General features: G+C 34.9%; 2 protein-coding genes and 1 non-coding gene across 3 annotated transcripts; 2 read left to right on the top strand and 1 right to left on the bottom strand.

Annotated features, from left to right (window-relative positions):
* The first annotated feature begins 244 nt into the window (after nucleotides 1–244).
* On the top strand, nucleotides 245–3,558 carry zfand1 (zinc finger, AN1-type domain 1). The gene is made up of 8 exons (XM_078281203.1): nucleotides 245–400; nucleotides 847–889; nucleotides 1,489–1,528; nucleotides 1,661–1,788; nucleotides 1,991–2,082; nucleotides 2,278–2,396; nucleotides 2,536–2,691; nucleotides 3,297–3,558. Exons 1-8 carry the CDS (start codon nucleotides 346–348, stop codon nucleotides 3,471–3,473), a joined length of 810 nt encoding a protein of 269 aa, XP_078137329.1. The 5' UTR covers nucleotides 245–345; the 3' UTR covers nucleotides 3,474–3,558.
* A 149-nt stretch (nucleotides 3,559–3,707) lies between these two features.
* On the bottom strand, nucleotides 3,708–3,780 carry trnar-ccg (transfer RNA arginine (anticodon CCG)). The gene has a single exon. It is a non-coding gene; the product is annotated as a tRNA-Arg (tRNA).
* Nucleotides 3,781–4,426: 646 nt separating this feature from the next.
* On the top strand, nucleotides 4,427–10,095 carry maf1b (MAF1 homolog, negative regulator of RNA polymerase III b). The gene is made up of 8 exons (XM_078280615.1): nucleotides 4,427–4,976; nucleotides 5,294–5,382; nucleotides 7,592–7,723; nucleotides 7,855–8,017; nucleotides 8,143–8,264; nucleotides 8,370–8,489; nucleotides 8,650–8,742; nucleotides 8,906–10,095. The coding sequence occupies exons 2-8, from the start codon at nucleotides 5,300–5,302 to the stop codon at nucleotides 8,928–8,930; spliced, it is 738 nt and encodes a 245-aa protein (XP_078136741.1). The 5' UTR covers nucleotides 4,427–4,976; nucleotides 5,294–5,299; the 3' UTR covers nucleotides 8,931–10,095.
* The last annotated feature ends 5,440 nt before the right edge of the window (nucleotides 10,096–15,535 follow it).

Here is a 15,535-nt window from a genome sequence, read left to right on the forward strand (position 1 = left end):
CTGTCACCACACCTTTCACCATTATACCTGCGTGACGTATTGACACCTGACTCTGCACTCTCTCCATTTTTCACACTGAGCTCTCAGCTTGGTTGAAGTAATAAACTGATTAAAAAAAGAAGTAAAAAAAATAGAACTGTGCTGAATTATAACGTAAGTGTTTGTGATCTCTATTTAATCTAAAGTCAAGTAAATACTTTCGCATGAAATGTATTCGGCCGTGAAACCATTATGTTTGCAATCTATGCGTGAAAACAAGTGTAACAAAACGTCTCAGTGACGTAGTTTTTCTGTTGGGATTGGGGTCAAAGTTCGTGTTGACATCCGCAGACTCACGGCTAGCTAATGGCTGAAATAGACATTGGGAAGCATTGTCAGATCGATTCCTGTTATCAGAAAGGTCAGTTACGTCTACATCTGAGTGACAATAAGCAAAGATATTAACCTGTGATATTAGTCTGCCTATGTGTTTACCGAGCGGTTATTTAGCTTGGTTATCCTGTCAGCTAGCAGCTAGCTGGCTACTGTCGGTCAGTAACTAGCTAGCTAGCAAGCTAACTAACGCTTACTAAATAGTTAAAATCATGGTCGGACACCGATGTTCAGGTATTATAACCATTTAGAAGGTTCCTATATAGAAACGTTTATTGTGGAAATTAGTCAAATTCACTGCAGCTGCAATGCATTTGGTATCTACTTATATCTACCATAAACACATCTCCAATATGTTGCAGCTATTTTATTTTGGAAGAGTTGGCAAACAATGAGGTGTCTGTGTTTTGCAGTTTGTTGTTTAATTTCAGCTCAGATACTAATTGTATTTGTTCTCTACTTTCTTCTTTTAAGATTTCCTTCCATTTGTTTGTGATCTTTGCAGTGGTATTTTCTGGTAAGAATCTCCCAGTGTAAAGAAATGTCCAAAGAAGGAAGTATTCAGATCCCTACCTACTAACTCTAAAGCCCATTTCACACATGCAATGCAACCCTGAAATGATCTTTTTTCCCAGAGGAGCTCTGTGTGAGAATGCAAATGGCCTAATTAGTTTATATATATATATATATTAGTGATAAAGTAGTTATACCACACTGTATGAAAACTCAACTTAAAGAGACAACATGTTACTGCCTTAAAACATCATAATTTGCATAATTACTAGTAACTATAATCTAATCTAATATTATCAGCTGATTTTGGCTCATCACAGTTATATTGGTATGTAAGCATATTCAATTGTTTGTCCGTCAGGGACCACCAACAAGTTTATTTTTTTAAATGTTAAATCTCCACTCAGTACATATCTTAGTCAAAAATCTGTTTAAATGTTATCTGTTCATGTAAAAATAAATATATATTAATCTTTGTGGATATAGTATACATATAGTATAGCACAACAATGGTAAAATAAAGTATGTCATGATGAATGTACTTTGATACTTTTCACTTTCTCATGTTTTATTTTTGATAAAATATCTTTTTGTTTTGGACAGCCTTGAGCACAGAAGCAGAGAGGCCCATTCATGTTCAGAGGTATGCTGTGTTGTTGATTGCATATTCCAAATGTCCTGTGATAAGATTACTACTGGGACATTTGTCCCTCTGTTCCTCCGTTACTTAGATACTGGCTGGGTTGATTTATAATTTCCTTTTGACTTTTTCCAGGAGCCAGTGAAAAGGGAATCCCGGACCGTGGGTAGCAGTACAAGTTATCCATGCTCATTTCAAGACTGCAAGGGAAAAGAATTGTTGCCAGTAATATGTCTGCAGTGTGAAAAACATTTCTGTTTGGCGTAGGTTTACAGTTTCTTCTCTTTTTCTTTACCCTTTTATATAAAGCAATGTAACCTGTGTTGATCTGTACAGTGCATCCTAGCTCGTATACTTCATACAGAAGCAGTCAAAGGAAAGGGGTTACTACATTGCCCTCATTATGTACGGTATATTACTATTTTATTAATGAAACTGGTACATTTCTCTTGTTCTGCCTTATAGCCATCGCCATCAAGATGATCACAAGTGCGAGAAGTTGGAGGTCCAAAAGCCTCGAATGGCAGCCACAAAAGAGCTGGTGCAAAAGATTGTTGGTAAGTAACAGTGTAGTACAGTCACTGGTAGTTGCTACCTTGACAGAATTTCTTCTGTGATTTCTTATTTGTCCACATGGGATCAGTATTAAACAAAGTGCTCTCATCTTTGTCATAACTAATACACATCTGTTTGCATCCCTCAACCTACTTACATTTGGAATGTGTTGGTATTCTTCTCTTGTGACTACTCAGAGTCAAAGGACAAATGTCAAAGTAAAGCACGCAGAGGAGCAAAGAACAGTGCAACTGCAGCTAAGGTAGCATTAATGAAACTGAAGCTGCATGCTGCAGGAGACAAGGGGCTGCCACAGGTAAAATACTAGCTGTTTTGATTTTATTTATAAATAATAGTGTGATATAACTTTTCATATTGATATTATCTACAGTGTAACCTCTGTGTTTATTATTTTGTCCAACTGACTACTTCCTCTCCTTTTTTGGGCTTTCCAGACAGAAAGAACGTATTTTCAGGTGTATCTTCCTAAAGAATTCAAAGACTCCAGCCAACCCATGTTCTTCTGTTCCAAATGGAGTGTTGGGAAAGTGGTGGATTACGCAGCCTCCCTCGCTAGTCTCAAGAACAACAATAATGTACTGACAGCTAAGGTAACAGATAGCAGGGGTAGTGTCATTGATAATAACAATAGATTTTAACACACAACTACCAATACATCCCCCACTTCTCAGCCTACTTTTTTGGTTCCTTGAACTATCTTTTCTTGTCTTCCTGATAACTTCCACTTCCTAAAATAAGATTTAAAACAAGAGGACTATAAAGCTCAAATTGAGTTTTCCTCCATAACTATGTATAGATAAGTCTTGTTTGAAATGCTGGTTTTGGCAGCAAGAGGCAACTGTTTACAAAAAGCAGGGTTAACCAGTGTTACATGTTTTGCATGTCAGTAGGGTTACAGCCATAAATAAGCATGAATGCCACAAAAAGGTTACAGTACATAATTTCTGTGTATTTTCACAGCTACCTACACTTGTAATATATAGCCAATAATGTGTGAAGTTTCTTAGTGATGCTTTAATTGCTTTTTAACACAAAATAGAGGTTTCCTCTCATAACACAAAGGATTTCCATATATTGCTAATCTAAGTGTAATTAATTTGTAAACTTACATTAAAATCTTCCTGAAAAAAGGATAGCATAGTGTATTTTTCTTGAATAAGTCTTAACAGCGTGTCTCTCTGCTCTCTACTTGCAGAAGCTGCGGTTATGTCATCCTCAGACAGGTGAGGCTTTCCAGATGGACGACACCCTGCTCTCACTGCTGGCTCACACAAAAACTCCCCTGTACAATGGGGGTAATGTGATCCTGGAGTACCTGGACAATGAGTGCACAGGCCTGGAGAATGTTTCTGACTATGTTACACAGATCTGACAAACCAGTGCCAGCTACTAAATGGAAGATTTCTGTATGCGATTTATATTTATGTCAATAAAATGTTCTTTTGGCATGTTGATAATCTGTGTCAGGTTTTATTAAGAATATGTAGTGAAATGGTGGGCAAACTGTAGCATTATATTTCATGGTTCAAACAAGTATGTGTGTCAACACAATAGCATCCATACTGTGACTTAATTGCTGCATCATTAAATTTGCCATCAAACACAACGACCCAGGTGGGACTTGAACCCACAATCCCCAGCTCCGGAGGCTGATGCCTTATCCATTAGGCCACCGGGCCACACATCACATTCATGTATACTTTTATCTTCTCACAGAAGAGACCATAGAAGAGCTTTATAGTAGTTTTCATTCTGGTCCAATCTGCTATTTCTTTTTTATATAGTCAGTGTCTATGCTGTTGCTGCATGCTTGAGGCTATGATAAATCTTTAATTAAATCACTCAGCACATTTTTACACTGTCACATTCACAGTGCAGGGTGTGTTACAACAACAAAACAAGAAATACAATTGGATAACGCACATGGCAAAGACAAAATAAATAAAGTCTCAAAATCAACACAAATAAAATGCAGAAAACTGGTTTGCAAAGACAATATGAGACCATTTAATAATGAAAAAAATGTAACAACGCATTTTATACTATAAGTATTTCAATGGTTCCATGTGATTGTTCTAATCCTAGACGGGTAGGAATCGACAGTGAACGTACATATCTCAAATACAAGCAAACAACTCTGAATTTGCAGTTTTCGTTTCACCAGCTACGTTGCAAGCAGGCAAGACATAACACAGTTCTGGTCTGGGAATTGACCGAGCACGATTTAACCAATCACATTAGTTGTCATTTATATGTACAGCCAATCACGAGAGGGCTTTAGTAAACGTAGGGCGTGTACGTTATCCAAACGTTTATAATAGAAAAGGGGCAGGGTTACCATACAGTAGATTCTGTTGTTTTCATGAGAGTAGATGTGTTGTTAAGGTAATCGAAGATTTGCATAAACAACGCGTTTCGGTGAATTTCGACTAGGTAGATCGTTAGTTGCTACTTTTCTGATCGAGTCGCTTAGAAAAAGGCGACTTGATTTAGCTAACACGAGCCTCTTTGTAAAATCTGGTCGAAAGGGATGCCGCTGCAGACAGACTCCGACGGACGCCAGCAGTCATTGGATTTAATCTCATCGCATTTTATCGGGAAGAGCAGTTTTCCTATACATGTAAAAGGCCTCAGAATAACAAATTCTCGACCGAGTGCTTTTGTAAAATGTTTAAGCTCGAGTGCGAATTAATAGCGCAGCTGTGAAGTAGAAGCGTTAATAATTAGCAAGCTAACCGCTAGCTAACGTTAGCTGGTCATCAACAAAGCGGGGATCGTAATCTTTTGCTTCAGAGTAACCAGTTCGGTTAACGAGTGTTTCCACGGTTTGACTTTTGAACCCGCTGTTTCCTGCCTGTGCTGAAAATATTGCTCGGTAAGTGAGTTGGCTAGCTATGTTTCAACATCGATGTACTGAACCAGGAAGACGATTTGTTAACTTGTACTGAACAGGGTGGGGGAGGGGCAGTGGTATAAAAGAGGAAATTGTGTTTTAAACTAAACATTTGCCCTCACGGGGCGCTGTAGCCCCGCCGTGCTAATTATTTACAACATCAGTTGTTTGTCTGTCAGTTTAGGAGCATATAATTTATTTCCTGACGTCGGTTGTTTAGCTAGGCATTGAACGAACATACAAACCGTTATTTTGGTACCGTTACAAGTGACTAACATTATTTTGCTTTTTTGTCACAGACTGCAATGAAACTTTTGGAGAGCTCCAGTTTCGAAGCCCTCAGCTCCCGGCTGTGTGTTGAAACAGGAGAGTCTCGCATCCTTGGCAGGTAAGGGCCATAGCCTTAAGATTGTATTGCAACATGAACAACTGAGCCCACTATTGGCATATACTAGTATTGCATGTTTACAGGAACACACAGCAAGCTTATTACTACCTACTAATAAATGGGACCTGGCTTACGTGCAGTTTAGTGTCACAAATTATTTTCCAAAAACCGAATGCCCCAAATTATGAGGATCTTATTTGAGACAGGTTAAGGTTAGTGTTAAGGTAGCACAGGTGGTTTAGCATGTTCATAATTAATTAAGGACATTGTATGGGGAATTTGGGACACTAAACTGCACGTATACCCACACATACCACACACACGATAGTTATGCATGCACAGGTCACCTTTTCTGGGTGTGATTGTGTGAGCTTTCCTGCTTCTATTTCAGTAATGCATACTTAGTGTCTCAACAGGAACATCAACATAACAGTCAGACATTAGACCTTGTGTTTATACCAAAGTAAGAGCCACTGAAGTGTTGAGCATTTATTGTAAGCAACCTCTAACTTGGCTGATGGTTTCCTTGTCTGGTATGATGTCATGAAACAAGAATCGAGTCTATGAGAGGTGTGGCTGGTTCAGAGATCACTGACTCTGCTTATTAACGGGGGTAGTAGAGCAAATGAAACGAGTACCTGCATGTTATGCAACATGGTGATAACAGACTACTAACCTTAAAGGCCCCCTTCAAAACCTATACTGAAAGTTGATAGCTAATTGACGGTGCATATTTTTGACTTACCAAACTGTTTTAGGTTATGTAAGGCCTTCAGCAGGTTTGCAGTTACAGTGACAGTGTAGTTACATAAAGGGCAGTGGGTTGTGGAGTTATGCAGCCCAGTCTGAGTGTAGGGTTTTGAGTGTGGGTGGTGAAATGGAGATTCTGTACTGTTCGTGACCTGGAGTGACGCACAGCATGGTGTCCTTTCACACCACTCTGTGGCTATTTTGGATACCGTTGTGAAGAGTGTTATTTGAGTGTATTTACATGCACACATAAACACACAGGCCTACAATAATACTGCATGATAGCTGAGTGCTGCTGAAGCTGCCAAGGCTGCTGTTTTTTAGGCTGCTTAGAGGATCAGTGAGACAGCCCATCATAGCAGCATGACTTGCAGACTGAAAACTAACTTAACTAAAAATGTACCCACCAGGCTTCCAGCAGATTTTACATAAATAGAAATGAAAATAAAACCGTAATAATGTACTGCACTTAAGACAAGTTGCATATTGCTTCACATAATATAAAAAAACTCAACTTAAAAACACAGCTGGTCCTCTGTGTAGGCAATTTGTAAAAGAAGAAAAAAAACAGTACAGTAATATAATAATAAACTGTACATAAATGGCTATTCTAATAAATAAATACATTAACACAATATGTAAGCAAACTGGTGTTAGGGTTGTGTACAGATGTTAACAGAGCCTGTTGCTGCTGTAGCTTTATTGAAGTAACCTTTTCGTGTTGACAATCTTCACTCAGCTCCAGTGTCTGCTCGTTCGTCTATTTACCGACAGTGTTGTGTCGGCAGGTCAGCTGTGTTGTATATGGAAAACCAGGGCAGTTATTTCCACTGCTACCCGATGGCCCTATAATTAGGCTGGCAAGGCCAGTCAGGGTCTCAGTCTGTCTATCTTAAGTTGCACAACCTTTGCTCTTACATAACCCATGTAGGTGGGAGGTGGCAGAATAAACCACTCCACACCAGTCTGCTCCACTCACATATCTGTATACAGTGCAGCTGACCCAGAAACATGAAAGGGCATGCATGACATTTTTGTCCCAGTGAAAAGACGAGGGCTATTTTGACAGTTATGGATCATAGAGCTTATGCAATCCAATTTTGCACTCTGTGAATGCTTTTAATAAATTCAATACCAAATCAGATCTGATTTCCCCCAAATAATAATGCTGCAGCCAAGTGTGGAAAATGGTAAATCTACTGTATAATTTCCTATATTAGCCTATTTATTTTAAACGTCTGTGGATAGAGAGGTACATTTGTTGAAATGAAATGCATTAAAATACCCTGATATGCCCCTGATATGTTATGTAATGGGCTTTTAAAGTAATCTTGAGGGATTTGGCAAACATTTTCACTCATCTGAAATCTCTTTCATTATCTTTACAGCACACACGTTGATGACATGAATATTGTCCACAAAATATCATGATTTTATTTATATTGTTTTTGCCCTGCAGGATGGAGAGCTACTCCTGTAAGATGGCAGGTGACGATAAACATATGTTCAAGCAGTTCTGCCAGGAAGGGGAGCCGCACGTCCTGGAGGCCCTCTCTCCCCCTCAGTCCACCAGCGCCACCAGCCCTTCACAGTGAGTACTCCAGTCCACAGTGAAGGAGGGAGTCTGGTCAAGGACTCTTGCATTAGTCAGTAGTTAGAAAAAATAATTAAGGATTCAAGCATTTCTCTTTTAATTTCCCTCTCCGTTGTGTTTCTGTGCAGGCTGGGGAAGAGCAGTGAGGACGGGGAGAACCCCCTGAGTGACAAGTGTTGCAGGAAGACTCTTTTCTACCTCATCACCACGCTCAACGAGTCCTTCCGGCCAGACTATGACTTTAGCGCTGCACGGGCCCACGAGTTCAGCCGAGAGCCCAGCCTCAACTGGGTTAGTATGCTGCTGAGTCTGCCTTCTGAAGCACAGAAGATCTTTTTTTCAGTTACATTTAACGTAACCTAGAGAGAAAAAAACAAGCATTGTTAAATAATTATTTGACCAAGCCCTCTTTCCAGGTGGCTAATGCAGTAAACAGCAGCTTGTTCTCAGCTGTGGGAGAGGAGTTTAACTCTCTGGGGCCGGAGCTGTGGAACGCCATCGATCAAGAGATCAACCTGCAGAGCTGTGACATTTACAGGTAGGCCCGTGTGTACACAAACGCGTGCATGTATGCATTTTATAACCACGCTAAAGTATCGACTTCAGCCACTTTTAAGCTTGGTGTCTTAATATTTGTTCTTAGCTACAACCCTGATCTGGACTCAGACCCTTTTGGTGAAGAGGGGAGCCTCTGGTCCTTCAACTACTTCTTCTACAACAAGAAACTCAAGAGGATTGTATTCTTCACATGTCGCTCTGTCAGGTCAGCAGCCACAACACGTGATAAATATAAGCGATTTATGTAGATAAATATGTATCAGATACAATAAATAAATAAATAAATACAAGCGCAGTTTGCAAAAGATGACAGAAAGGACTTAACCAACTACATCTGATCATGTATAAATCTTTCATACGTGCAGCGTCTTGAGTGGGTATGGCCGTGATTGTCTTGACAATGAGCTGGACATGGAGCTGGATGATGAGGAGGAAATGGACGGCTTCACTGAGGACAGGTTAGACTGTTATTAATTATTCTGACTCACAATATTGAAGTCATTGGATTTGGCTTCTTTAAAGTTTTAATAGAAATGATGCAGGAGGTGTTTTGCTAGTATTACAGATTTCTTCAACAAATTTTAATGAGTTTATTTTTTCATACTTCTCTTTTTCTCCCAGGTTTCCCAGAGCTCTGTGCGTGTGAATTTTCCCGATTGACACGCCTCGGCCAAAGAATATCTAGGCTTTCCTCTTTCCATTTTCCCCCCGTGCACCTTTTTTATTTAATTTTAAATTTAATTTTGTTTTGGTTTTTTTTGGATTTTGCTGCCTCATCCAAAGCCATTTTCATGCTTTAGACTAATGCATGTTTGAAGCCTTCTCTTCTGCTGGCAGTGAACTGTGTAATGTGAGCTGGTGGACATCTTTTGAAGACCCGTAACTTTAAAACTCGTTCTTTCTCCAGTATGGATTTTGAGAGCTCCAACCCCAAATGGCACACACATATGTGGGCTTCTTTACACCTGCCACATTTCCATATAGACCGATCATGGACATTTGAGAAGAAGGTCTTGTAATAAATGAGTGGCCATCAAAGACTGCAAGTGAGTGGAGTGTCTTGCAGATGATGTCAAAAAAAGGAGTACAGAACACACCAGCATCAATGAAAACGGACAGATTAAGACTTGATGATATTCCTACCTGAGAATGGGCACGGCTACGTCCATGAAAACCCAGTTACGACTGACTGAGAACTCATCTGTTGTTTCATCCTTTGCTACTTGTGTGTTGCTTTTTATGTGTTTTTAACAGTGATGTAACTGTGAGGACTTTTTCAGCACTGAGTTTGAAATTTAATAACACTGCATTTATAACTGAAACTTGTATTATTGAATCTTATTACTGCGAACGCTCGTCTGTACTTTAGACAGTAGGGCACGGCCAATAAAACTATTGGCACCTGAGTTGCAGCTTAGAAAACATATCAGCTTTTAACAAATGTTCCATTCTTTTGTTTTAATTCACTATTATCCAGTTCCGTGATTAATTTTATACGTTGTCTGAATCCAGTATTTTTTGACTGTTTCCCTAATCTGCTTAACCCCTATTTCTAAATGTTTGTCTTGCCAGTGTTTTTCTTTTCTCAGTGCAAAGGCTTCAATAAAAAGTGAATGTATAGTACAATTTAGAGGAACAAAACATTACAGTTAAATGGCTGTTTATGTTGTACATTATTTTTTTTAGAAATTGAGAAGCTCCTTTATGTTCCTTACAAGTGGTTAGGAGTTATGTCTTCTCTTGACTGCTCTGTGCTTTGTTTGATTGGCCGATATATTGCAGATGTGAATAAAGTGGTGTTTGAAATCATACTTAGCTTGGCCCTTCTCTTAGAAAGCAGTAAATAATCATTAAAATCACCTGTTGGGCATCGAAAGGAGCCAGTTGAGGTGGTTCGGGCATCTGGTAAGGATGCCCCCTGGGCGCCTCCCTAGGGAGGTGTTCCAGGCACGTCCAGCTGGGAGGAGGCCTCGGGGGAGACCCAGGACTAGGTGGAGGGATTATATCTCTAACCTGGCCTGGGAACGCCTCGGGATCCCCCCCAGTCGGAGCTGATTAATGTGGCCCGGGAAAGGGAAGTTTGGGGTCCCCTGCTGGAGCTGCTACCCCCACGACCCGACCCCGTATAAGCAGATGAAGATGGATGGATGGACCTGTTGGGCACTTTTTCTTTTCTTTTTTTTTTTTTAGAGGACAGATAGGGAGGGAAAGTAACATTTGACATACTATGACGTATTATGACGTGCTATATATATATATATATTATATGACTTTCATGATTTATGACATACTATACTATGAATGTTTTATGACGATACTACACTGACTATTTTAAAGACTCCTGTATGACTTACTGTGACTTTTGACCTCTATTAGGACATACTTGACTAATTTTTTATTTGATAGAATTTATGACTTTTTATCACAAACTTTTTTTATGACATACTATGACTTGTTTTTATGGCATACTATATTATGCCTTTTTTATGACTTTTTCGACATACTATACATGACTTTCTATCACATACTTTATTACTAGTTTTTATGACATACTATACTATGATTTTTTATAATATACTATTCCATGACATACTTTGATTTTTTATTACATACTGTACTGCGACTTTTTAATGACATACTATACTGACATTTTATGAATTTTTATGACATACTATATTATGACTTTTTAGTGACATATACTATGACTTTTTATGACAAATTCTCACATACTTTTATTATATAATATACTATGACTTATGACTTTTTTATGAAGACTATACTATGACCTTTATGACTTTGTATCACATACTATACTCTGACCTTTTAATTTCATACTATACTGACATTTTATGAATTTTTATGACATACTATACTATGACTTTTTTTCAAATATCCTATACAGTATGACTTTTTTATGACTTTATTTTCGATGTACTATAAAATCATATATCATACTATGATTTTTTATGACTTTCTATCACATACTATACAATGACTTTTTTATGACAGAATACTTTGACTTTGAGTTTTGTCCGACTTAACTATAGTATGACTTTTAATGACTTTTTTTTGACATACTATGCTATGACTTTCATGCCTTTTTTTGACATACTATACAATGACTTTTTATCCCTTTTTTTTTACTTATCCTATATATGACTTTTTTTATGACTTTATTTTTGACATACTGTGAAATTTGACGTGATATAATTTATTTTGTGTTTATTCCGACAGAATACTATGACTTATTACGTCATACTATACTATGCCTTTTTTGACATACTCAACTATGAAAGTTTTGTTTTTTTCGACATACTACGACTTTTTTAGTTTTTTTTCTATATATACGATACTATGACTTCATTTGTTTTTTTCGACAAAATGTACTATGACTGTTTAGATTTCATTTCAACATACTATATTAGGACTTTTTTTCCAACATACTGTACTATGACTTTTTTCGACATACTATACTATGAGTTTTTGTATTTTTTTTTGACATACTATACTAGAATTTTTTTTGTGTTTTTCGACATATGTACTATACTTTTTTCTACTTTTTCAGAACTATACTATCACTTTTTTAATATGCCATACTATGACTTTTTTCCACTTTTTTGACACACTATACTATGACTTTTTTCAACATACATTCTATATGATGACTTTTTTTCTACTTTTTTTTGACAAATTATACTATGACTTTTATTCCACTTTTTTTGACATACTATACTATGACTTTTTTCCATTTTTGTTGAATTTTTTAAAAACTTTTTTGACATACTATGCTATGACTTTTTTTTGACATACTATGACTTTTTTCAACATACTTTATCATGACTTTTATGCCTTTTTTTGACATACTAAACTATTACTTTTTATGACTTATTCGACATACTATACTATGACTTTTTTTGTTTTATTTCAACATACTATGCTATGACTTGTTTCGACAAACTGCTATGACTTTGACTTTTTTCAACATACTATGCTCTGACTTTTTATCACTTTTTTCAACATACTATACTAGGACTTTTTTAGATTGCATTCAACATACTATGCTATTATTATTTTCGACATGCTATACTATGACATTTTTGGACATACTAGACTTTGACTTTTTTTCAGCATGAAGAAGCGTCAATATAACCACAGTGACTGGGGAGCTCCATCCAGCTGACAGAACTTCAGTGTTTAAAATAACCCTCTAATGGAGAACCTGATCATACAGTAAAACGTTGTGCATTATACAGCTGTACTCATTTCATGTGAATAAAGTGCTTTATTTTGGTGTTTTTATTTTATTCAGTAGTAAGGCGCCTGTGAAAAAAGTCATAGTACGTAGAAAAAAAGTTGAAAAAAAAGTCATAGTATGTCGAAAAAAATCAAAAAAAGTCAAAAAAAGTTATAGTATAGTATGTCGAAGAAAGAACATAAAAAGGACAAAGTATAGTATGTTGAAAAAAATCAAAAAAAGTTATAGTATAGTATGTCGAAGAAAGAACATAAAAATTACAAAGTATAGTATGTCGAAAAAAAAACATAAAAAAGACTTAATATGTTGAAAAATCATAAAAAAGTCGATAAAAGTCATAGTATAGTATGTTCAAATATCATAAAAACAGTCAAAGAAAGTCAGTATAGTATGTCAAAAAAATCATTAAAAAGTCATTGTATAGTATGTCGAAGAAAATCATAAAAAAGTCATAGTTTGGTATGTCGAAAAAATCTAAAAGTTATAGTATAGTATGTTGAAAAAAGTTGGAAAAAGTCAAAGTACATTATGTCGAAAAAATCATGAAAAAAAGTCGGAAAAAGTTATAGTATAGTATGTCATAAAAAAATAATAGTATAGTATGTTGAAAAAATCATAAAAAAGTCATAGTATAGTATGTCGAAAAAATCTAAAAAAGACATAGTATAGTATGTGGAAAAAAGTAAAAAAAAGTCATAGTATAGTATTTCGAAAAAAGTCATAGTATAGTATGTCAAAACAAATCATAAAAAGTCATAGTATAGTATGTCGAAAAAAATCATAAAAAAGTCATAGAATAGTATGTGGAAAAAGTAAAAAAAATTCATAGTATAGCATGTCGAAAAAATCTAAAAAAGTCATAGTATAGTATGTCCAAAAACAAATCATAAAAAGTCATAGTATAGTATGTTAAAACAAATCATAAAAAGTCATAGTATAGTATGTCAACAAAAAATCATAAAAAGTCATAGTATAGTATGTCGAAAACATCATGAAAAAATTCATAGTATAGCATGTCGAAAAAATCTAAAAAAGTCATAGTATAGTATTTCCAAAAAATCATGAACAAATTCATAGTATAGCATGTCGAAAAAATCATAAAAAGTCATGGTATACAATGTCATAAAAAAGTCATAGTATAGTATGAGGAAAAAAATCATAAAAAAGTCATAGTATAGTATGTCGAAAAAATCTAAAAAAGACATAGTATAGTATGTGGAAAAAAGTAAAAAAAAGTCATAGTATAGTATTTCGAAAAAAAGACATAGTATAGTATGTGGAAAAAAGTAAAAAAAAGTCATAGTATAGTATTTCGAAAAAAAGTCATAGTATAGTATGTCAACAAAAAATCATAAAAAGTCATAGTATAGTATGTCAACACAAAATCATAAAAAGTCATAGTATAGTATGTCAAAACAAATCATAAAAAGTCATAGTATAGTATGTAAAAAAAAAATCATAAAACGTCACAGTATAGTATGTCGAAAAAAGTCATAGTATAGTATGTCAAAACAAATCATAAAAAGTCATAGTATAGTATGTCAACACAAAATCATAAAAAGTCATAGTATAATATGTCGAAAAAAGTCACAGTGTAGTATGTAAAAAAAAGTCATAGTATAGTATGTCGAAAAAAATCATAAAAAAGTCATAGTATAGTATTTCGAAAAAATCATTTAAAAAGTCGGGAGAAAGTCATATTTTAGTATGTCGAAAAAAATCATGAAAAAATCATAGAGTAGTATGTCGAAAAAATCATGAAAAAATTCATAGTATAGCATGTCAAAAAAATCATAAAAAAGTCATGGTATACAATGTCATAAAAAAGTCATAGTATAGTATGAGGAAAGAAAATCATAAAAAAGAAATAGTATAGTATGTCGAAAAAATCATAAAAATGACATAGTATAGTATGTGGAAAAAAGTAAAAAAAAGTCATAGTATAGTATTTAGAAAAAAGTCATAGTATAGTATTTCCAAAAAAGACAGTATAGTATGTCAAAAGAAATCATAAAAAGTCATAGTATAGTATGTCAAAAAAAAATCATAAAAAGTCATAGTATAGTATGATGAAAAAAGTCATAGTATAGTATGTCGAAAAAATCTAAAAAGAAAGTCATAGTATAGTATTTCCAAAAAAGACAGTATAGTATGTCAAAAGAAATCATAAAAAGTCTTAGTATAGTATGTTGAAAAAAGTCGGAAAAAGTCAAAGTACATCATGTCGAAAAAATCATGAAAAAGTCATGGTATACAATGTCATAAAAAAGTCATAGTATAGTATGAGGAAAGAAAATCTTTAAAAAAAGTCATAGTATAGTATGTCGAAAAAATCATAAAAAAGTCATAGTATAGTATGTTGAAAAAAATCATAAAAAAGTCATAGTATAGTATGTTGAAAAAAAGTCATATATAGTATGTCAAAAGAAGTTGAAAAAAAATCATAGTATAGCATGTCGAAAAATGTATGTGTAAAAAAGTCGAAAAAAGTCATAGTATAGTATTTAGAAAAAAGTCATAGTATAGTATGTAAATAAAATCATAAAAACGTCATAGTATAGTATGTTGAAAAAAGTTGGAAAAAGTCAAAGTATAGTTTGCCAAAAAAATTATTAAAAAGTCATAGTACAGTATGTCGAAAAAATCTAAAAAAAAAAAAGTCATAGTATAGTATGTTGAAAAAAAATCATAAAAAGTCATAGTATAGTATGTTGAAAAAAGTTGGAAAAATTCAGAGTATAGTATGTCGAAAAAAGTCCTAAAAAAATCATAGTATAGTATGTTGAAAAAAGTCGGAAAAAGTATAAATTGTAAAGCGACTTTGAGTTCGTGAAAAGCGCTATATAAATTCAATTTATTATTATTATTATTATTATTATTATTATTATTAAAATGTGGAAAAAAGTTGGAAAAATTCAGAGTATAGTATGTGGAAAAAGTCAGAAAAAGTAAAAGTATCATAAAAATCATTAAAAAGTCTTAGTATAGTTTGTCGA

Source organism: Sander vitreus, chromosome 22 (genome assembly GCF_031162955.1).
Source record: "Sander vitreus isolate 19-12246 chromosome 22, sanVit1, whole genome shotgun sequence".
NCBI classification, from domain to species: Eukaryota; Metazoa; Chordata; class Actinopteri; order Perciformes; family Percidae; genus Sander; species Sander vitreus.